Source organism: Apodemus sylvaticus, chromosome 13, assembly GCF_947179515.1.
Source record: "Apodemus sylvaticus chromosome 13, mApoSyl1.1, whole genome shotgun sequence".
Taxonomy (NCBI): domain Eukaryota; kingdom Metazoa; phylum Chordata; class Mammalia; order Rodentia; family Muridae; genus Apodemus; species Apodemus sylvaticus.
Window position 1 is genome coordinate 85078778 of NC_067484.1, and position 24613 is coordinate 85103390.

Here is a 24613-nt window from a genome sequence, read left to right on the forward strand (position 1 = left end):
GTAATTCTGGCAATATACAGGTCTTTTTTTTTCTTGGTGTTGGGGACTGAATCCAGGACCCACACACGCTAAGCATGTATTTCACCTTTGACTATACCCCACCCCTAGCTCCATTGTTGTTGTTGTTGTTGTTGGCAGTATCTAATGTCATTTCCTAATTTCACAAGTAAAATGAGTTCCAGAACTTACCATCCTCAATCAATGTATATTGGTCTAGATTAAAAATTTCAACAAACTCCAGGTTTATGGTTCTTTCAAAGTTCAGAAGAATATGGAGTGATTCAGATATTTTAGTAACCTTTTTACTGGTTAAATTGTTTGAAAATTCAGTAATTTTTGGAATTCACGTATAGCTAATTCACTGTGTTGATTTCAAGTTACAGTAGCAAGTTAGTAGTATGGCCAGTTGAACTCAAATTCAGGAAGTAAGACACTTGAGCTTTGTGCAGGCCAGAACCAGAGGTCTGGCCAAGTTTGGATCCTAGAGGTTAAGGATGGGTGGAGGGTCTGGGGATGATGGGGGGTAGAGGGTGGGGGTAGGGTGGGGTGGGGAGGGTGGCTTCGTAAGTGATGGTTAAGAAGTGTTCAGAGCTCATCACAAGACCTTACTATATAATAGGTGTGTGGGCAAGGGCCAAGCCTCTGTACGTCTGATGAGATTTTCACAAGGTTACCGACTGAAATGCTGGTTTTCTAGGCTCAGTACTTGTAGGGTTTGCTGCAACGCAACCTTGCCTGTGCTGCAGGAGTTCTGTTCTGTTTTGAAGGTGGCAGTCCTCATCCCCTTCCGTAACCGCCATGAACATCTTCCGATTTTTTTCCTGCACCTGATCCCCATGCTCCAGAAGCAGCGGCTGGAATTTGCCTTTTATGTCATCGAGCAGGTGAGGACAGTTTTCGAGATGGCAGTAAATATTCTAGAACTTTAAACAAAATCATACCTGGAATTGAATTTGGTGTTTTTGTTTGTTTGTTTGTTTTGTTTTGTAATAATTGCAATTTGGCCAAATGAATTGAGCCATGATTATGCTTAGTTTGAGATGATAGTATTGGTATATTTATGCCTTTATATCTTTGCCTTAGTTTGTGTTTTTCTTGCTGTGAAGTGACCCCCATGGCTACAGTAACTCTTATAAAGGAAACTATTCATCTGGGGCTGGCTTAGGGCTTCAGAGGTTTACTGTCACCATGGTCCTGGTGAGAAGCATGGCGGCGTGCAGGCAACCATGGGACTGGGAAAGAGCTGGGAGTTCTACATGTCTGTCCCTAAGCAGCAGGGCACTGTGCCACACACATAGAACAGCATAGAACTCAAAGCCCACCCTCAGTGACACACTTGCCCCAGGAAGGCCATACCTCCTAATGGTGGGTAGTATTCAAACACATGAATCTATGGGGTAAATTCCTATTGAACCCACCACACCCATGTACTGGATTGTCTAACTGGTTTGTAAGTACCTGTGGCTGATTTTCACCCTGAAGAATTAAGTCCTGGATTTATAATATTGATCCATTTCTGCTTTTCTTGCATATATGAGTTTGTTTTGTTCTTAATCTCTACATGGGGGTATTGCATCTTATTAACAGCAGCTACCTGGGAGTATTTAGTTCTGTACAACTGTGTGGGACTCATGATGGTGCAAGTTGGTATGCTATCAGTGCCCTGTCCTAGCCTAAAGTATGGATGCAGTCATTATATGAATGACCTCAGACACACCCTCTGTATTTTTATTTCTGAATTTCAATGCATAAAGCAAAGGATAAAAATTGCATATTCTTTTCTTTGTTCTAAGTATTGATAGTCTTGATGGAGAACTTCTTTGTCTGGAAGGACTGCTGACTAGCCTTGAAAGTTAATATTGCCTTGACATTATTAGGTAATTAAGGGTTCTTGAATAGAGCCAGGTAGTAATCCTTAAAAAGAGAAACAGCATGTAATGGACCTCTTCCGTTTTGATTTTATAGTTTTCTATTTTCAGAATTACGTTTCTTGGGAGCAGAGCCTTGGCTGTTTCTCCTGTAGACATATATGGCTCGTCAGCCACACTTAGGCTGATTTCAGTGTTAGAACACTATCCCTTTCACAGTAGGGGCCAGCTCGGTAAGTAAATGCTCATCCAGTGACTGACAGAGGATCATGACAGAGGCTAAATTACATAGAGGATCAATCTGTGGTGCTCAGGACCCCTTCCAGATGGGCGTCTAGAGTTCTTTCAGAACAAGAGATAAACAGGAAGAGAGTAGAGTCAGTAAATAGATATTGTCAAAGCAAAGCAAGCTTCATTCCATTTGCCCTGGATGGGTGCCATGCACGCTGGCATAGTACTGAAGTGACTTTGCCTTACTCTTGAGCCTATGCCTTTCTTTAAAGACCATGATTATAAGTGTAATGAAATAATGTCGTTACTGTATTCTTTTAAGTGTAAAGTGCTGTGTCAGAACCCTAACCCAGTGTGACAACCCTTGAAGAGAGAGCTCTCTACTGCTCTTTGCATTTCCTACTGTGACCTCAGCTGTAGGCATGGTATTTTGTCCTGATGCACACTGACTGTTTCATTTCTGTTGCTGTGATAAAACACCCTGACAAACGGCAGCTGTCTGAGGGCAAAGGATGTATTTCAGCTCACAGTCCCAGGTTATAGTCTATTCCAGTCTATTACAGCGGGACTAACAATAGTCGCCAAGTCCTCAGTCAAGAGCAGAGAAGCAAGGGCTGCCGTGCTCACCTGCTTGCCCAATTAGCTTCTCTTCTCCACTCACAGTTCCAGACAGGCAGGAAACAGGACCACCCACAGTGAGCTGGCTCCACCCACAGCCATTACCTTAATTATGATCCCCAGGGACAGCTCCACAGCCCAACCCAATATAGACGGCCCCTCCTTGGGACTCTATTCTTAGGTGAAGCTAGCTTGCATCAGGTTGACAATCAAACCTGACAGTCATCCTGGCCTTTCCAATCACATTGCACCTTTCCCACACGAGTCCTGGTTGGTTGATGGATCTGTAGAGTGTCATTTCTATCTTTCATTTCTCTTACTGATTAATGGTGTTGATCATTTTTTAAATGTCTTTGCTGTTCATTTGATTTGGAGGTCTCTTGTTGAGTCTTTTTCTGATATTTTAATTGAAGTGTCTTTTTGGTTGGGTTGAAGAATTCTTTGTGTATGCTCACTGTGGGTGATTCATGAGTCACGCTTGGCAAGCGTTAATCTACAGCCTGGTCTGCCCTTTAATTTTGACAGTGTTTGTTTCCCGTTTCAGTGCTGGGGTGAAGCCCAGAGCCTTGCCCCTGCTGTTTAAGTATTCTGCTGGTGACGTACAGTCCCAACTCCAGACAGGGTTTTATTAAAAAAGCAAAGGTTTTCATTTTAATAAAGTCCAATAGTCCAATTTGTTGATTTTTTTCATAATTCCTGCTTCTTGTTTTGCAGTTGAGAATGGTTTTCTGACAGTTTCAGAGTATTTTCTTCCAGAACATTCGTGGTTTTAACTCTCATATTTAGGCTAGTCCCTCTGAGTACATCTTTATATGTGATATGAGGTGAGGAAGAAGGGTTGGTTGTTGTTGTATTGTTGTTTTTTTTTCTCTTGGCTATACGTTTTAGTTATTCTATCACCATCTATAAAGCAGGAAATCTTTTCCTCATTGGCCCCTTTGTTGGAACTGAGTTCCCATACACATACATACATACATGGAACACGTATGTAAATCTATTTCTGGTCAAGAGGAGAGAGATTATCACACTCACATCTACTTCTCCTTTTGCCTTCTGTATCCTCACAGGGGATGATGTTGCCCACAGTGGATTTGCTCTTACCATGTTAATCAATACAATAGATAGATCTTCCTGTGAAGAGGAAGATCTTTCACAGGCACGCTTACACTACCAGCCTGACAACATCCCGTTAATTATTCCCCATCACACCAACTAAGGCCTCTTACTCTTCTGGAAGCGAGCGGTAGTGAATTATGTGATGTGCAGGCTCAGTTCAGAAAATACAGTGGGCTCTATGTAGAGAAGGAGACATGGATGAGACCAGAGGGAGAGAGAACACTTGACCTCCTCTGTCATCATCCTCAAAGGAGATGATAATGGCATGGGTTCTGGTGACCCAGGACATTGTGAACAGTGGCTCGGTTGCATTTTAATTAGAGTGAAATTATTTACCCATACAGTGATAAGTAGCTTGAGCAGTAGGGAGCTCTCCTTGGCTTTTAGTACTTTCTTCTCAACACGAACAGGCGGCCACAGAGCTCCAGGTTTTAACGATGTCCACAAAGGAGCTGAGAGTGAGAGAGAGAGAGAGTGCCAATGACTCGGAGGATCAGGTTGCACTGGTATTTATTCATAAGCAATGATAAACAAATATAAAGCAGAAAGGGATCAATTGATTCACGCACACACACTCACCTCTGGTCTGGTAAGTGCAGTAGCCTAGTTCCCATGAAAGTGCAGGCTGGGCCCACAGTGTTTCCTCACTGTGCTTCGGATCTCTGCTGGAGCCTCGGTCCTGAGTTGGAGTGTCTGGAATTGGTGGGCAGGCTCCAGGAATGTCAACAGGAAGAATCTCCGTTGGGGCTCTCGGGAATGAGCCAAGCCTTCGCTGACAGACCAGGGTTTTTGAGTCTCTCTTAGCCCAGGCCTGCAACACCACTTTATCTGACACTAGCCTTTATCATCTCTACACACACACACACACACTCCAGACTTGGTCTCCATGGTATCTCTCCCCCCCAAGCCCCCCAGACAGGGTTTCTCTGTGTAGCCCTGGCTGTCCTGGAACTCACTCTGTAGACCAGGCTGGCCTCAAACTTAGAAATCCTCCTGCCTCTGCCTCCCAAGTGCTGGGATTAAAGGCGTGTGCCACCACTGCCCAGCCATGGTATCTTTTTAGTCAATTGAGTCGTTCACCTAGTCAGGGCATCTACCTTATCACATTTCACATTCACACACTCCAGGCTGGGTCACAGTTGTAATTTCTTTTATATTGCTTACATTTATTCCTTACAGTATTTCTGAAAGGAGAATGGTTTGTCATTAAGTAAGAGCGATCAGAGCAGATCATCAGTGCACGTGAAGATGTGGTAGCCGAAAGCTTTTGAAAGAATAACTGTGAGGTGAAATAACACCTAAAACAGCCAAAATGTAAGAAACCAAAGCCCATGGATAGCACCATCCCCCTCCTAGAGGCCCATAGGATAGCACCATCACTCTCCTAGAGGCCCATTGATAGCTCCATCACTCTCCTAGAGGCCCATGGATAGCACCATCCCCCTCCTAGAGGCCCATGGATAGCACCATCACCCTCCTAGAGGCCCATGGATAGCACCATCACTCTCCTAGAGGCCCATTGATAGCTCCATCACTCTCCTAGAGGCCCATGGATAGCACCATCCCCCTCATAGAGGCCCATGGGATAGCACCATCACTCTCCTAGAGGCCCATGGATAACACCATCACTCTCCTAGAGGCCCATGGGATAGCACCATCACTCTCCTAGAGGCCCATTGATAGCTCTATCACTCTCCTAGAGGCCCATGGGATAGCACCATCACCCTCCTAGAGGCCCATGGATAGCACCATCACTCTCCTAGAGGCCCATGGATAGCACCATCACTCTCCTAGAGGCCCATGGATAGCACCATCACCCTCATAGAGGCCCATGGGATAGCACCATCACTCTCCTAGAGGCCCATGGGATAGCACCATCACTCTCCTAGAGGCCCATGGGATAGCACCATCACTCTCCTAGAGGCCCATTGATAGCTCCATCACCCTCCTAGAGGCCCATGGATAGCACCATCACTCTCCTAGAGGCCCATGGATAGCACCATCACTCTCCTAGAGGCCCATTGATAGCTCCATCACCCTCCTAGAGGCCCGTGGGATAGCACCATCACCCTCCTAGAGGCCCATGGATAGCACCATCACCCTCCTAGAGGCCCATGGATAGCACCATCACCCTCCTAGAGGCCCATGGGATAGCACCATCACCCTCCTAGAGGCCCATGGATAGCACCATCACCCTCCTAGAGGCCCATGGATAGCACCATCACTCTCCTAGAGGCCCATAGGAAAACACAGTCCAGTGCAAGAGCCACTCTGAAGCTGGGTCTCTCCCCTGCCCTGGTGAGACTCTGTCCTGCTCCAAGAAGAATTCTGTTCCCGTTGGTGACGTGGTCAGCATCATAAATGCTGACTGGCCTTTTTTATTTCTGTTTCTTTTTCCTAGTACTAGGGATCTAGCATGGCCACCAGCTACCTGCCTCATCTGTGGAGGTCACTGAGTTTTGCTGCGATTTTTAGTGTATTAATGTGTGACTAATATACTCACTCACCAGAGTTCTAGAAGAACCACAGCAGAAAAGTTTTTTAGGAGTGTGGAGGGAAGGTGCTAAAGAACAAAATATAAGGAAAACTTCCAAAGCTTGCTGTGTTAGCACCTTTAATCCTAGCACTTAGAAGGCAGAGGCAGGTAGATTTCTGAGTTCCAGGACAGCCAGAGCTGTACAGGGAAACCTTGTCTCAGGAAAAGCATGTGTCTTTAGGTGAGAGACACCCTCCCCAGTGAACATGTGAATAAAGTACACATCTATTATAAAGTGTAGTATTTGTCAATTTTAGAATAAAAATGAAAAAGAAAAGATATTTAAAATGACTATAGGAAAAAATAACAGGAATCAGAAATAATATATGATCTATCCTGACATTGCAAGTAGCTAGAAGCCTAACTTCTAGATTCCAAAGTAAGAAAGGTAAAGGTACTGTGCCCCAGAACTTTCTCCTCAGAATGTCACTTCCAGGGTAGATGGTGACATTTTTAGTCATTTTTTAACAAAGCACAGACACACATGGAGAGAGACAGACAGACACACACACATTCATGCACACACACACCCTTTTATTTTTTTTGGTTATTCAAGACAGGGTTTCTCTGTGTAGCCCTGGCTATTCTGGAACTCTCTCTATAGACCAGGATGGCCTCGAACTCAGAAATCTTCCTGTCTCTGCCTCCACTGCCCGCATTTTTTTTCCACACTTTTCAAAGAACCTTCTGAAAGCTAGATCTGAGCAAATTAAGAGAGCAACATAAAAGGCATGAGTGTCAAAGGGCGTGACAGAAATCTGGATGGTAGTTCCACGGCTGGCCCGTGAGCTGAGGAGAGGAGGAACCAAGAGATGATTTGAACTTTCTATAGTTATATCAGTTACTAAAGGGATAGGTTGTATCAACTAGCCTTTCTAGTTAATACAGAAAACCATTTATCTTCTTGACAAAGAAAAAAAACCAACCCAGTCAGTACTGAAGAAATATTTACACAGTATCAATAATAATGTTACAATTTATCTTCCTTTCCATCTTTTCCGTTTCACTACAAAAAACCTGTGCTTTCTTCAGCCTGCACACCACACTGAATGACGTCTCTCAGGAGGCCAAACTCTGGTGTTGGCCGTACTGCATGGCTCCTTCACTTCTGCCACAATCCTTTTTCTTGTGCTTTTGGAAATGATTTTGTAAAATTTGTTAAAGCATTTGTAAATGTCCTTAATTTTCTTTAGATGCCAAACCAGATATTGCTGTTTCCCGTAGACAGGATTATGCCTGTGAATAAAGGAAAATGGTTACAATGTAGGAACTTGGATTATATGTCATAAGTTCCTATATTGTGTTGGTTTAGTGTTCTTGTCTCATCATAAGTAGGGATAGAGTGTAAAAAGAGAAACCTTTGTCCTTGCACTGTTCTGTAGGACAGCTACAGTAGGGAGGAGGCTGGGTGTCTGTTGCCTGAAATGTTCTTGGCATACTGTAAACATCAAGACTTCAGAATCCTCCAGAGTACATCTGTCCTTCCAAGAGGGTGCCCAGCTTTATTATATAGGAAAGTGTCTGCTTGTGAGTCACCTTTAGTGTCCTGTCTTAATCTTCTCCCCATCTGCCATGTTAGGGATCACACCCAAGATTCCAAGGCTGATGGGCAAATAAATGTTCTTGTCACTGAGCCACACCCCTCCCTCTGGTCTTAATAAAAATTGTTTCTGTTACTCAAAGTGGGTATGTGCAGATGCCCTAGGAGGCGGAGTCACAGATGCTGGGAGCTGCGTGATATAGTGCAGGAAATGCACTTGTTCTCTGTCAGGGCCAACGGGGATCTTGACTTCTGAGCCATCTCTCCAGCAGCGCCTCTGTGTTCATATTGTAGAAAGAACAGAATATACTTACTTTTAGTTGTTCAGGGTGTTCTTTGGTGTAATATTTTTTTATCATCTTTAGTTTTTGGTCACACAGGCATATTTGAAGGAAAGCAGAAATACAAGCTGACATTTCGTATGATGTACATCGTATCAGTAGATAGTAACCGCTGCCCACTTTTCCTCTTTGTTACCAAATATGTCATAGCTAAATGTAAACAGTATGCAGTCATGTGCCTCATAACAGCGTCCCCAGTCAGTGGCATCATTCATATAAAATGGGTGTATCACCCAGTGATACAGCAGCCACAGTTTGTGTGTGTAACTCTGGGATGTGTGCATTAATCGGCCCCTGACCCCTCAGAATATACCCTCCATTGCGAAGCGGTGCCTGGCTGGGTTCCATATGCTTCTGACTTTTTCTTTCACTAACGAGACATAATTATCACTTGACCATGATGCCGCAACTTAAGAAGCAATAGGAAAGCATCACATGACCAAGTCTGAGTACGTTTCTGGTTTTCTCTGTTCTGTGGAGACCGGCACACAACCGTTCAATCGCGCGATGCTCTTTAACGTGGGTTTCAAAGAGGCCATGAAAGACAGAGCCTGGGACTGTGTGATCTTCCATGATGTGGATCACCTGCCTGAGAATGATCGGAACTATTACGGATGCGGAGAGATGCCGCGGCACTTTGCGACAAAGCTGGACAAGTACATGTACATGTGAGTATCTCATCTGCCCTGGATGCTTCGAGGCCTGGTTTCTCCATTCGAGATTACACAGGCGTGGAGTTGGGGAACAAGCTGGCTCCTGTGGTGAGCACATAGATTTAGATCTGGGTTTTAACCCTTGGGCCTTGCTTAGTCACTCTGTCCTCTCAAGGTTGCTTTCCGTTTCCTTGGATGACAGAGCCCATCTGTGGGGTGGCTTTCTGGAATTCTGATCCTACCATGTGTTAGCTGTGTGACCCCTGCACCCTCTTCCTGCCTCCACTCCCCTTAGAGACGGTTCAGGGTCCAGACAGCCCTCCTGCGATCGCCTGCTCTTTAGTTATGTGAAGCAAATGTCCCCTGCTGTGTGTGTATGTTTGTCTGTGTCTGTGTATGTGTGTGTAGGCAGGTATATATACGTGTGTGTGTGTGTGTGTGTGTGTGTGTGTGTGTGTGTGTGTGTAGGCAGGTATATATACACATGTGTGTGTATGTGTGTGTGTGTGTGTGTGTGTGTGTGTGTAGGCAGGTATATATAAGTGTGTGTGTGTGTGTGTCTGAAGGCCAGAGCTTGCTGTCAGAGCTCAGTCATTTTCCATCTTATTTTTAGACTTGGAATTCACCTAGTCATTTAGCCCAAATGGCCAACAAGCCTCAGTGACCTGTCTCCTTCCCAGTGCTTGGACTGCTGGCACACACACACAGCTTTTTATGTGGGTGCTGGGATTCAAACTCAGTTCCTCATGCTTACTGGGCAAGCATTTTACCTTCTGAGTCATCTCCTAAGGCCCTTAGACTGTCTGTATTATATAAGTAGTTATTAATCTGTGAAATGCTCAAGTCAAAGTGGATGACCCAGTATTGACTGGAGTCTTGAGGAAAACACAGATGGGAACTTCTCAGTTACAGGCCTTACCACAGGTAGTGCCTGCCACCTTGCTATACCCAAATACCAGCTCTAATTGACAAATACGCATTGCGCACAGTGCTGTGAGGATGTGGGCTCAGTTCGCCTCCTTTCTTCCGCTCTTTCCTGAGTTTCTTATCTCCCCTCTTCTACAGAGTCATGCTCCCACACAGAGATAACTTACAGAGATAGCTTAAGGGCTAATGTAGTGCAAGAGAGGGAAACCTTGTAACTTTTGTCTTTCTGAGTTGTCCTTAATATAAGGATCTCTGGTTGTATCCATTTCTCTCTAAGCAGTGTGTGGGGTGGGGGTGGTTTCCTTTTTATGGCTGACAAAAAACCCATTGTACATATTCTAAAAAATAGCAACAAATGTTGGTGGGGGAGGAGAGTTGACTTGTAATTAGCCCAGCCTTTGTGGGAATGGCTATGAAGGTTCTTCAGGAGCCGCAGTCCCTGCTGTGTCAATCACAACCACATCCAGCAGAGCAGTCCAACGGTTTAGACACAGGATGGAGGCTTGTGAAGAAGTCACAAAGTTGCAGGCAGAGGATGGGAGCAGTTCAGGGACCTGTCTATGCCCGGACAGTGGTCCATGCTCACAGAGATGGCCTTGCTCCGACCCAGTACCTCCTGGCTTTAGTCTCCTGTTTGGACAGTTTAAGCTTTTGTTCTCCTCCTTCTTTAATGGTGTTATTTAATATGTTTCTGCTACTCTCGTTTAACTTAGACTTTTTTTTTGTTGTGTACAGAATACAACTCCCCAAAGTTGTCCTCTGATAGTATCCCGTCCACATGAGGATACTCCACACAAATAAATTGTGCAAAGTTTGACAAGATCCTTGGAATTTTGAGTTACAGAAAGTAGGGAAAATAAAGCCTAAATTAAAAATATTTTCCTAAATACTAGTGTTTTAAAAATAAATATATTTGGGACTCAGCAGGTGAAAGTGTTTGTAAGCCAGCTTGGCAGCCTCAGTTTGACTTCTAGAACCCTCTAGATGGCAGAAGAGGGAACTGAATCCCACAAGTGGTCCTCTGCTCCCCCCTCCCCCAGGGGTAGCATGCCATCCACCCACAACGAGCATGTGAAAAAAATGTTTTAAAAGTATATATTAAATATCCGTGAGTATTTTGTTAGTTAAATCCAAACAGGTAAAAGTTAATTTTAGAAATAGAAATTCACTTCAAAACTAAATGTGTTTCTTCCTGATTTATATTTTTATTTATCATGTTCTGTGTAACAAATAATATACTTATAAAGTCAGTTAATATTTTAAAATGTTTTCAGCTTAGCAAAATCTAGCACTGCATGACAGTTGCTAATATATTTAAGCATTTTTTGTGTGTATGTATGAATATTATGCACATTTTGAACACTGGGTCTTGAGTCATAAAATAAAAATACTAGCAAATTTCAGTTGATACACATTTTGATTTTACATTTGATTTAAGTACTTGCTTTGACATCCTATAAAAATATTTCATTTCTCAGTTCACATTCTCCAGAATCCTTTAGAAGTCTATGTTACAGTGCATGAGAGGCGGGACACGTGTGACTGGCTGTCCTGATGGATGTGGGACACTGTGTCCTCCTCTCTTTTCCAGTCTTCCGTATAAGGAGTTCTTTGGTGGGGTGAGTGGCCTGACAGTGGAGCAATTCAGGAAGATCAACGGCTTTCCCAATGCCTTCTGGGGATGGGGAGGAGAGGATGATGACCTTTGGAACAGGTATGTTGAGGCACAAGTAGCTTGGTAACTCAGGTCTAAATTTTGTCTGTATTTGGTAAATCACACCTCTCCTAAGAAAGGAGACTTTGGGTTGGGAAGCTTTGGAAGTTCTCAGATTTGTTTTCATTGTTCCCATTTTTGTTCTAAAATTCATTTAATTCCTTTTATGTTACCTTGCAGAGTTCACTATGCTGGATACAATGTAACCCGGCCAGAGGGGGACTTGGGAAAATACATATCCATTCCTCATCACCATCGAGGGGAAGTGCAGTTTTTAGGACGGTGAGTTTAATGTCATCTTGAGACTTCAGGGCTTCCAAACTAATATGCTGCACGGTGTTGTTGTTGTTGTTTTAAAGGAAGCAACTTTCTTTCATGATCAAAGGTCTCTGGCAAATGATTTTGGGTTGCAGTTATAGGGTGTGTATCTGTAGTGTGTGTGTGTGTGCATGTATACGGAGACAGATGTATGTCTGTTCATATCTAGTTAACTTCTTTATTTTTAAAATGTTTCCCTCACTTAAAATATAATCTAAGCTGCTAGAGTATAAAATTCTCTCTTTCTTTTTAAGGTAACCTGTTTTTGACTAGTAAAAGTCTAAAATAAGACAATGGCTTAGAGATTTTAAAGTATGACTTTATTATAAGAATGACTCAGAAAATATTTTCCTCATTCTGCTGTTTTCCCTTAGGTATAAATTACTTCGGTATTCTAAGGAGCGCCAGTACATCGATGGATTGAACAATTTAATATACACACCCAAAATACTGGTTGATAGGCTGTATACAAATATATCTGTAAACCTCATGCCAGAGCTAGCCCCAATTGAAGACTATTAAAAGAAGTCATTCTCGTGGTGGGGTAGACCACAGTGCTGGATCATGAACTTGGCTTGGAGTGCCCTCGGCGTGGAACTTAGCGTGGAACTTAGTGACTGGTGTTTATCTCAGTGTCCCGGTCTTAAAAGGAGCCAGCAGTCCTTAATGTTTACAGCGTGGGCTGCATCCGTCACCCCTCCCCCCCCACTCCTCCCTGCAGGGGGCATCCCCACTGCAGGCATGGAGAGAGAAGAACCCAAGGCTTGGGATTGGAAATGAAGAAAACTCCCTACACAGAGAAGATTTTTATACTGAAATCTATAATTTAATTCAAGAGAATGCTTTTATTTCCATTCAGACATATTTTGTACATATGTGATGTAAATTAAATGTGTTCAAATCGTTGGAAAATAAGATGTCACAATTTTGCATGTAATTGGTTATGCCTTCATTGGACTTTTTTAGACTTTTTTTATTTGCATGGGGGAAAAATGTAAATTTATATGGCCAAACAAAGGTTAAGCCTTGTGTGAAATGAAGGGACTATGGGCAACGGACAAAGATAACATAGTAACTGTTCTGTTGTATTGGTGTTCAACTTTAGCCCTTCTGCCTCGTGGGAGGAGGTGTAGTCCTCTGAGGGCTTTGAAGGAAGGAAGGACTCGCATAGCTTTTCTTCCCGCCAGGATTACCTGTTTTGTTCTTTTTCCCTTGCTTGCAGTCTCATCAGATCTTGCCAAGTCAGCAGCCATATTGTTTATGCATACTGCATGAGTATTACCAAGAAAATCTTCAACGTTGTAAAGTGACATGCTGTACAGGACTTCTTCCCGTTAAATGTCTCTCTGTATCTCTGCCGTGTCAGGGATCTTGTGCCTCAGAAAAATGTGCCCAAGGTTGTGTTTATACACGGTGTATATTTTCTTCAATCTCATAATGAACAACATTATTATTTCTACCTTAGAAGAACCAAAACAAGGTATCTTCTTTTAAGAACTTTTTTGTTTTGAAAGAATGAATTTATGGAAAATCCAGTAGTGCTTATACAGATGAATTATACTATTAGATGAAAAATTAGATGCTCTATTTTTATGAAGATAAATGCTTAGATCAAAACAAACTTCAACATTAATTCTCAGACATACATGGTTCCCTTTCACAGCCAGTCATTCCAACTGTTTTTTTTTTTCACTTTCAAGAAATCTCTGGTATTATTCAATTTTTTTTCATTACAAGTATTCTTTAATGCACCCCTACACATACACCCCTTGGTGCTGGGAATTGAACCTAGGGCCTATAAACTTACCTTAAAAATTAGTTAATTGAGTTCTTGAAAAATAGCCTATATTCTCATGAAAGATCTTATTTCCCATATTTAAACAAATTAAAAACAACATCATCTGTCAAGTGAACCCTAAGAGTGAGAGAATTCTGGATGTGAGGAAGTTTGCTCCGCCTGTCTAATGTTGAGAGCTTAGCTTTCAGTTGTCATTGTCTGTCATAGTGTTGGTAATGCTGATGGCCACAAGTCAACCCTACAGTAATAATTTAAATCCTTACACTGGAGAAGACAGATACCCTATCTGTCGTGACAGCAATCTGTCCGTGTTTATTCTTAAAAGTGCTTCTAAAATATTTACCTCCCAACTTTTTCGGCTACTCAGAATAGTGGGGGAAAAAATCACAACTTCTGGAAATGAAGATTTTTTTTGTATGTTATCAGTTCCTGTTCTGTCTCTTGTGGCTAATGAAGTATTTAATTTGACAGAATGACAGCAGACCGTAATGGTAATGTTAAGGTGGGTGAGTCAGGGCTGTAGATGACTGATGACCCTAGTGCTGGCCCCTCACAGTGCTATAGAAAGTGGAACCATGTAGGATCTTATTGGGGGGAACACGCTTACAATGTCCACAGTGGCATGCCTTTTGCATTGATACAGCGTTCACAGTTTTAGGAAAATTCAGAACTGGTCATCTGCCTTACTCTTAGGCTAAGTCTGGCATTAATATGGCTTCAGGAATTGGATGTAAGTATTTTTGCTGTATCTTCGTTTGTGTTGAATCTGGCACGTCAGTATGTGAGAACCGCCTCTTCTAATTCAGACCTGGAATTCTTTTCAGTAATGTATATGTTCCCAAGGATGACAGTTTTGCCCAGTTACCATGATCACATGACAATAAATCTCTTCTTGCATATTAGCACAAAGACAGTCTGTTAGAATCAAATCTATTTGGTGGTTTTGCACTGGGTGTCGGTCTCCATCTGCTGCCTTGCTGACTGTGGTATTTAAAGGTAGGCTTTTGTTTTGTTTTGTTTTGTTTTGTTTTTTTCCTAAACAAGCCAAGTCAAAGTTGAAACTTATCTGAAATTAAGAACACCCTGTGGTAACTTATCTGTTGTCTTAGTCTCAGGTCCAGTGTGTGGCCCCAGATGCTGGGAGGTCCTGGCGTTGGGGAAATGATATGGTGCCTTTGAACTAAAGAATAAAGTCATGGCTGATGGGCTATTTATCAAAGAAAGGGAGAAAGTTCCCATGTTCACTGTAACATTCTATCTGATGTTCAGTGAAGTTGTCATTTAACTATTTGCCAAAACTAGGGTTTTAATGAGGTGGCTTCCCCAGCCCCCTTTTGTATTTATTATTTTCTGTTGTAGACCCTTGAGATGGCTCACGGTGTAAAGGTGCCTGCACTGAGCCTAGAAACCGACATTTGATTCCTAGGACCTTTGCTGTAGATAGAGAGACCTGCCCTTGCACAGGATTCTCAAGACCTACATATGTGTGAGCACACACACACACACACACACGTACGTACGTACGTACGTACGTACGCACTCACAGGAGCACACTCGTGCACTTGCTCACACAAAACACAAAGCAAATGAAAATATAATTAAAAGTTAAATTTCTGTTTGTGTTTTATAGAAAGGTGTTCAATCAGAAAATATTTATGAGATTAAGTACAAAATTATCTATTGAAAATTCCTATTCCAGACAGTCGATGGTTGTGTATGTCTTTAATCCCAGATCTCCAGAAGCTGAGGCAAGTTCTCTGAGTTCGAGGCCAGCCTGGTCTACAGGATGAGTTCCAAGACAGCTGGGGCTATACAAAGAAACCCTGGTTAAAAAAAAAAAAAAAAAACCAAAAGCTCCTATTCCAGTTGATACTGATAACCATTGTAAAAGAAAACAGAAGCATTACTAATACAATATTGTCCCTTTGGAGATCCCTGGGGGGGAAGCAGATTTTTGTGTCATTGTATTGTCCTGTTTCTTTATATACCTTTCAGATAAATAACACTCTAGATTTCTTGCCTTGGGTTTGCAGATTTGATATTTGAGAAGCAAACTGTCACAGTGTTTTTTTGGAAGGTGGAAGTGTACTTAAGATTATTTATTATGATATGGAATACTTCTACATAAGTGCATTGACATAAATGCTAGTGATTTCTTGCTGTCTTTTTGTCTTGTTTTGCTTCTCATGGACATGTTTGTACTTTTTTTATCATTGTCTTTTATGAAATATAATGTTCTAAAGATTTTGTGTGGTGATGTCGTAGTTTTTATCTCAGAATGTCTTGGGGATTATCTGGTTTTCTTCTCCCTAGATTTTGGGAGAATTGTTGATGCCCTAGTAGATGTTAAGGGCGCACTGAAAATATATGGGGATCAAAGCTGAAATACACTCAGTGTGTTTTGGAGGGAGGCATGGTGAACACTATCATTTAGTACTCATCAGTATGCTTGGTAATCCATGATATCAGGAATTATTTAACCCAGGGTTGAGATGACTTAGTCGGTAAAGTGTTTTCCCCACAGATGTGAAGACCTGAGTTTGTCCCCGGAAGCCATGATATGCCGGACATGGTAACGTCACAGATCCCGCGGTGAGACGGGAACTGGAGACAGGAGGATGCCTGGGGTTTTCAGTTCCAGCTGTCCTGAAATAAGCAACAATAGCAACAAAAGACCCTGACTTCAACAGAAGCAAGCGTCAGTATATGAGGCTGAAGTTGTCCTTCGACCTCCACTTGCAAGCTGCGGCATGGTGCAGATGCATCTGCACATGCGTACCTCTACCCCCAAACAAACAAACACAGGAACTGTGTTCTTACCTGTAGCCTTCACTTCCTTTTCTAGGCATGGCTTCTGGGAACAGAACTGAAAGTTATAGTTAACTCATCTTTTAGATATTACGTCATTTTAAAGATATTTAAGGAAAAGCTGTCAAATTTCAAATACCTTGGGACTAGATGTGTTTAGTATTGGCTTTATCATGGCTTTTGTGGACTTACTTCTTCTGTACTGAGTTCTGCTATTACTAATAGCTAGACAACTTCCAAACTGCAGATTATTGTCACTGCCTAGCACAAATGATGTCAGTCATTAACCACCATTTAACCAAATTTATTGTTATTGTGCCCAGGGTTCATAGCTCTGTGTGTGCTCAGAGAACAGGATTTACTTACATTGAGTGTTACTAGGGATGGAACTCAGAACCTCTAAAAGAACACTCTACCACTGAGCTATATCCCCAGACTATTATTTTGATTTTCTGAGATAGTCCCCAGGCTGCTCTAGAACTGACTGTGGCCGAGACTGGCCTCTATATTATTCTGATGCCTCAGTCTCTCAAGTGTTGGGATTACAGAGATATGCAACTATACTTGGAGGTTGAATGTAATAGCCATGTGTTTATTTTCGGTCCTGTCTTTAAATATATATGGGACAAAATGGTTTTATCTAGAGAACGTTGTATTTGTAAGGAGTCTTATACTATATCACTCTTGATTAAAATGACTTCAGAACAAAGTGATTTGCCACTACAGTATACTTTAGTTAAAGAGAGGAGGAGGAAGAGGAGGGGGAAGGAAAGGGAGAGGAGGGGAGGAAGAGGAAACATGGTTTGAACAATAAAACCCAAGTCTTTCTCAACATGTTCTGTTTTGTTTCCTTTCATTTGAGCCGAGGTCTCATGTATCCCAGGTTAGCCTTGAGGCTCACAGTGTAGCCAAAGCCAGCCTAGAACTCCTGATCCTCCTGCATCTACCTCCCAAGTGCTGGGATTTGACTGGGGGTATGGCCCTTCAGTAGTCAAGCACTAGATAACAGGTGTATGCCAACACGCACAGACTTCAGACAGTCTTAAAATAGAGTTTGATTTACTATAAATATATAATTTATTTATATATTTATATATAATTATATATGATTAATTTTATATATAATATATAAATATATAATATAAATATATAATTTAATCTTTACTGTTTCAACTTGTGTTTTAGAGGTTTTTTGTCGTAGTTTGAATATTCATGATCCAGGGAGTGGCACAGTTTGGAGGTGTAGCCTTGTTGGAGGAAGTATGCCACCATGATGTGGGCTTTAAGTGCTCATCCTAGCTGCCTGGAAGCCAGTCTTCTGTTTGCTGTCAGAACAAGATATAGAACTCTCAGCTCTTCCTACACCATGCCTGCCTGGATACTTTCATGCTCCCACCTTGATGATAATGGACTGACCTTCTGAACCTGTAAGGCAGCCCGGATTACATGTTGTCCTTGTAAGAGTTGCCTTGGTCATGGTGTCTGTTCACAGCAGTAAAACCTTAACTAAGACACTCCTGATGGGGCAGCAGACACTCTGATTCTCAAGAAATATCTGTCTTCTGAACATAAAACCAGTAGAGTGTATAGACCTGAAGAACACATGACATCAGTGAGGCTGCATTTGGTGATTCACAGTCCTGAGTTTCACTGTAGGAGTGACTCTTCTCCATGCATAGACAGCTTCCTAGCTAGATTCTGAAAGGGTAGTTAAAATCATTCTTCCGCAGTAGACTAACGAACTGTAGTAAACTCTATTGAGGTTTGGTCTATTGCTATGGCTTGGGATCTGAAGCAGGGATCAGGGAGAGGAGAGAGAAAATGGCAAAAGGAGAAGACACTATGAAGTAGGTGAATCAGGAGAGCTGGCCAATCGGAGTAAGAGCAACCCCAGCAGAACGTGGCAAGTTATAACTCGGGGTTATTGATAGGGAAGTAGACACCACTAGCTTACAGGGTAGCTATCTGCCCAGCTCTAGTGCTTTAAAGGCTTATAAATATAAAGGTTTTGTGTATTTTATCTGGGAACTGAATGATCAAAGGTGGTGTAGAAACCCCTTGATTGAGATTAATTTTTATTCCAACAAACTCTTAGGAAGGCTCTGCAGGAAGACTCACACAAAACTGGCAAGCAATCAGTAAGCTGTTAAAGCTCGGTGCTTCTCAGTTTTGTGAGCCACTGGAGAATTATGGGAAGAATTAGGTAAGCTCACACTTGGAAGGCACTTGGCATTTCCAGCAAGAACTTGGTTTGTATGAAACCAGCTCCTGGCTTTACCTTAAAAGCCTTTCTTCCATGCCAATGGCCTAGTTTATGTTTAAGAAATATTTGGCAAGGAGTCCTTTGATCCTCAGAAGCTTTTGATAGTGGTTATACATAATTGAACAATTAGTAAAACTGACAAAGGCCCTTGATTGGCACATGTCAGGAGTAGTAGTAGGAATAGAAATGTGGCCAAGCAACAGGTGCTTAGGAGTAAATATAATGGTTACCTCACTGCTAGCTAATGTGCAAGGGCCTTGTAAGAAGAGAGGGAAGGAAATCTTAACCATGCCAAGTCAGTATCATTGCACCCTCTTCGACAGTGTGGGGCAAGCAGGATGGACTTCCCGTGTCTACCTCTCCGAGTGGCTGGTGCGTGCCCTGTGGTGGAGCAGACTCATGGTTAAATGGTTTTTACAAAATGATTGTGAGTTCTTTTTTTGTGATGATCCCTCTGGCTCAGTCCCCTGACTGGACAACAGACATCCTCCACCACATCTGGCCACTCTGATTTTTCTTCTTTTAACGTGCTATGAATGTCTTGTAGGATCACAGGACCAGCTTATAAAATGGTTAAGTAAGAGAATGTTTCACTTACTACATTCTAAGCTCTTTCAATCTAACTCCATTTTTGATTCCCGTATCTATGCAGACATGTGAGTAGTTTCAGAGTGAAAGTAGATTCCTTTTGCATTTCCCGGAGAGGGTCCACAGCAGAGGAGGAAACCGTGGTGCTTGGCACTCCTGCTCATTCAGACAAGGGTGGTGGGTGAAGGAATTTTGAAGATTTCTAGAAGTCCATATATCCTAGGGACTTAACAGCCTAAAAAATCCTGTTAGAAGCCAATTTGCCACAAGATCCCCTCCTCCCTCTAGGGAAGATGTGGACAGCATCCATTCCCTTCTCAAAAGGTGCTAAATCACAAAACAGTGCATATTCCACCTTGGGGCGCCAGTGGGTTTATTAGGGTTATTTACATAGCATGGGCCATGAGGGGCATGAGTGACCTCAAAACAGCCACACCAGAAAGTGTTCGTTCCACAGGGATGGCCTCCCTGTACCACAGTCTTAATCATCCCTGTGGCCCCATAGATGGCACACCTTTGTCCTAGTTTTTCCCAGTTCATATACTAGCTATGGGCTGTTAAGGCAGAACCGCGTACAAATGGCTAGAAGGAGTGGCCGGACTCAGGTGGAGGATGAGTGACCTCTAGGGGATACTAAGTTCCCATCAAGATGGCCTCTCTTGAGTGTAGGCACAGCTGATCTCAGGAAGACGGTGGCAGTTTTGCTCAGAGGACACAATTTATAGCTTTAGACTTTAAGTCCAAAGAAATTCAAGAATCTGTAAAGACCTTATGCACCCACGAGCAGGCACACACAGTGAGTGGTCTATGTGTAGTACAAAGGGTCCCATCGCTTCTAAGAAAAAGAATACGGCATTGCCTGTATGGAGAATTTGTAAAAAAAATAAGGAAATAAAAGCTAGCCAAAGGACTATTAGGAAAAACTGGAGGAAGTAATGAAGTAAGTATTTGTTAATGAGTTTTTTGTAGCTACTAATCTAAAAATTTCTTTTAGAAGTCATTACTGGAAGTGGATGTAATTTTACTCTGTGCCCTCAAGCTAAAGCATTATAATTACCCATTGAAGAACAAATTGAACAGGAATTATGGAACCAGGGAAAAAACTTTCAAGCCAATGGCTTCACTTCCTTTACTTTTTATTAGATACGAAATAGAGATTTAAAAAAAACCTCCTCCCTCTGTCCCTCCCTCCCTTCCTTTCTTCCTTCCTCTTCCCTTCTTTGTCTGTCTTTTTATGCCGTCCAGGCTGGCCTGGAACTTACAGTGTTCCCCCTGCCCAATACAAACAGAACTGCTGTCTCCCACTGGGCTTTCAATGCCCACCAATCCAGTTCCTTAAACAGGCTGAGCTTCCAAAGGCCCTGGTTAATCACCACTCATCTTACAAAGCTCTCCAGACTTCTTGCCTCAATAGGAAGCCCCGCAGATTCCAATAACCAAAGTGCCATTTTCCTGTGAATATTGTCGGTCTCCATCTCAGGTTCCTGGCCCTTCATTACTTACCTTTCTTTCCATGACTGGGTGTTTGCGATGTACTTGCCTGGTGACTCCTTGTAGCTTCTACAGATTAGCAGTATTCCCTCTTAGTGAGGTCCCTAGTTCCCAGGAGACCACAATACACTTTTCTATTTTGCTATGATAGGGTTTAAATAGTTTTATGACAATGTTGACCGGCTATCCTATCCAGCTGGCCTGCCTTCTCATCTTCCTGCCTTTCTGCTACCCTGTGTATGTGTCTGTGGAAGAGGTATGCATGCATATGTGTTCATATGCATACACATGTGTCATGGGTTCATGTTGGGTATCTTCTCTTACTATCCCCCCTCCTTTTTGAGACAGAGTCTCTATGAATCTGGAGCTCATGGATTTGACAAGTCTAGCTAGCTTTGACAAGAGTTCCAGAAGTCCTCCTGTCTCCACATCCCTAACCCTGGGATTATAAGCATGCACTACCACAATCAGCTTTTTATGTAGATTCTTGGCATCCAATCTCAGATTCCTGTGCTTACACATCAAGGACTTTACCGACTGAGCTGTCTCCCCACACCCTCAACCCAGCTTCTTCTTCTAACAATTGCATCTGAATCTTTCTGTTGGACTCCCTACTCCCTGGGAGGTTCCAATGACCTCAGTGGGACTCTGCCCCATTAGTGTTCTGATCCTACTCTGTGAGCTTTCATCTCATAATGCTTCTCTAGATAGGCTTGGGATAGCAGAAGCTTGGTTCTGCCTTTTAAGACCTCGGCTGAAAACCTTTCCATAGCCTTTTGTTGTCTTTTTGAAAGAAGAGACTTTTGTTGTTGTTGTTATTGTTGTAGACCTAGTCAGAGTAAATAGACAGTTTCTATGTTTATTTAAAAATTTTGAAATTAGTCCAAGCATGTAGAGGCTGACCTTGGTACATAAAACAGGTTGTTCAGAAGTAATAGAAAATTTCTCATGTTCCCCTGGTACCAAGTCTCTCATGTGTATGTTAGAGAGAAAACCCAACTGGTCAGTCACGTGATGTGGAAGGCTCAGATTTGCCTACCTAGAACTAATCCTTTCCTTCATTCGTCTATTAGATCATTTATTAATTCACTCCACATATTTAGGAGGGATTCTCCATGACGCTCAAACTTTTAAAAGCCCTGTGTGGTAGGTGTTATTTTCTGGAAGTTGGGAACACATCTAAGGTACTTTCCAAATGCTCCTTCCTGGGGTCACCAGCGAGCAGTGTTGTCCTTTTAGCTGAGCACACGTTCTCATGCTGTTCTGGGTTCACCTTGTCGCATCAGCCTTGGCCTTCTCTCCCATCATCCCTTGTACCTGTGTCTCTAACCACCAGCTTCCTGGCAGTAAATAAGAAGAAGGAACAGTAAGTGGTGGACTGTTGCACTGGGGGCGGGGTGCACATCCCTAGGGTTCATTTTAGGAAGCCCCAGTGCAACCCACCTCCTTGCTCACAGAGGCTCCGCAGTGGACCTTCAGTATTTACTTGGGTTTGCCAAAGATGAACCGCCATCTGCTTTGGCTTGACATTAACTGGGGCAGCTCCTACCCAGAGAGAATGGAGGGCTGGGGAAGTGGAACTGCGTCTAAGCTTATTTCTATTTTGAAAGACTGGAAGGAAAGCTAACGGCCACTTAGGAGGCTCTACGAACTGTGAAGTAAAGGAGGGAATCACCGGGGAAACAATGATTTGGGGAGAAATAATTCTGCCTCTGCTATGAGCACTCAGTGGATAAAATATAGCTGGAGGCAGAAATACGCTTCGTTTACTTGTTTGACAGGTGCTATCAAATGCTGCCGGTAGGACTTCAATATTTATGATTATGCTTTTCAGGAGACGATTCCACCCCTTGGACACCTGCGCGTACACACCGCCGACTTTGGAGTTTAAAAATGGGTCTGCTTACATTAAACCCAGTGTGGTTAGAATTGAACTTATTCTCTTCCATGACAAATCTATTTTGTTTCACTTTGTTCATTTGCCTGTATTACTGTGCTTATCCTCTGGTGTGTGCCTGTGTGTGTGTGTGTGTGTGTGTGTGTGTGTGTGCGCGCGCACGCTCGCGCGCGAGTATTGATTAAACATGAACTTAGGATTTGACTAAGTTGTTGTTAGACAAGGTCTCACTATGCAGTTCTGGTTGGCTTGGAACTTACCAGACTGGCCTTGAACTCACGGACATCCTCCTGTCTCGGCCTCTGTCTCCTGAGAAATGGGTTCTGATTGCCAGGTAGAATTGGTCTAAAGAGGATTCGAGGAGTAGAGAGATCTGGGGATGTGGAGTTGGTTCTAAGCTTATTTCCTTTTGGAAGGTTGGAAGGGCAGCTAGCAGAGCTCAGGAGGGGTGTGTTCTGTGAACTGTGGAGAAGAGGCAGGGCCTGGGAAGTGAAGTCGGGTGGCCACAGGTTTGTCCCTTTGGAACTCGCTGTTCCTACACGTGCGTTAGTGATTGATTTTGTTTGCTTCGGTTTTACACATGCACACAGCCTACTCTGACGCTCTCTTCCTCGCCCTCTCTTAGCTTCCTCCTACCTCCCCACCCCTCCGCAGCCCTTCTCCCAGGTTCCTGACAACCTGTTTCGTTTGGTTTTGTGGCTTGTTTCTTCACTTTGGCTTGGAAATGTCCACTAGAGCCTGGTGGAGTCACCAGTGGGCACACCCGAAGACACTGACTCCCCTTCTACCTGAATATATCACTATAAATAGTTCAGCAGCAAGGGATGGGGCCCCGAGCCCCATTTCCATCCAAGCCTGACTGCTGATAGGCCCATTCTTGGGCAAAGGAACTGTTACATCTCTCAAACAAGTAAAGCACTTAACAAAAATGCCTGAAGAATTAGCTGTAGTAGTATCCAATTAAATACTTCAGTACATCCTATCTGCTGAGGCTCATTCCTCACTACTTGCCCCAATGTTCTGGGTTCCCAAATGAAGCACACACACATATAAACCCACACCCACACCCACACGCACACATGCGCACCTGAGCTCGCGCGCTTCTGGCTGGGCTACTTCCTATCCTCCATGTTGCTAATCCATCTCCCTCCAACGTTCCCGAGCTATTACTTACTAACTTCTATTTTCTATCTTGGCTGCCCCAGACCCAGACCTGCCGCCCTCTTGGACTGCTAGCTCCTGGCTCCTAGATGGTGGCTATGTTCTCTGATCCACACCTTTTCAGGTGTGGTGTTTATCCTCTCTTTCTCTAGGCAGGGCAGCAATCTCCTCCTTCCTCTTCCGGGGAATCCTAAAAGTCCCGCCTCCGTCTACCCCGCCCAGCCATTGGGTGCCGGCAGCTTGATTTACCAGTGTGGATTTTTGTACGATTTTGAGACCCAAATGGACATGATATAAGCAGCCACGATTAGTCCCTTAGATTTGTCTTTATCTGTTCACTGAAGGTTATAGAAAAAACAAGTATTTCATTTTCAGAACGTCTTTTGACCTGCTTTTCAGTATTGTGATTGACCCAGGGCTTTTGAACATGCTCTGGGAAAACACTACTGTGTGTCTCTAGCCCTTCAGATAGTGTCTTTTTAAAGGCTGCAGACCATGCTTAGTATATGTGTTGCTTGTAAAACACTGAACAGTTGGTCCACTCTGCTTCCTGACCTGCCTGCCTCAGTCAAGTTGCCAGGAGCGCCCATGACCTCCCCCAAGATGGACCTCTTTAAACCATGAGCCAAAAAGGCATTCCCTTTCTTTAAAAAGTTCTGATGGCACACTTTCTAGAATTCTTTAGAAGATTTTGGGATTTAGGAGCAGGGGAGAAAAACAAGGGAATAAAAAAAGAAACACCATG

General features: G+C 43.1%; 1 protein-coding gene across 1 annotated transcript in view; it reads left to right on the plus strand.

Moving 5' to 3' along the window:
- Window positions 1-15513, plus strand: part of B4galt6 (beta-1,4-galactosyltransferase 6) — a 62664-nt gene extending 47151 nt beyond the window's left edge. Inside the window, exons 5-9 of the mRNA XM_052155264.1 lie at window positions 768-884; window positions 8731-8918; window positions 11422-11544; window positions 11725-11826; window positions 12237-15513. Coding sequence (XP_052011224.1) covers window positions 768-884; window positions 8731-8918; window positions 11422-11544; window positions 11725-11826; window positions 12237-12384 — 678 coding nt within the window. The 3' untranslated portion in view covers window positions 12385-15513. The remainder of the gene's footprint in view (window positions 1-767; window positions 885-8730; window positions 8919-11421; window positions 11545-11724; window positions 11827-12236) is intronic.
- The last annotated feature ends 9100 nt before the right edge of the window (window positions 15514-24613 follow it).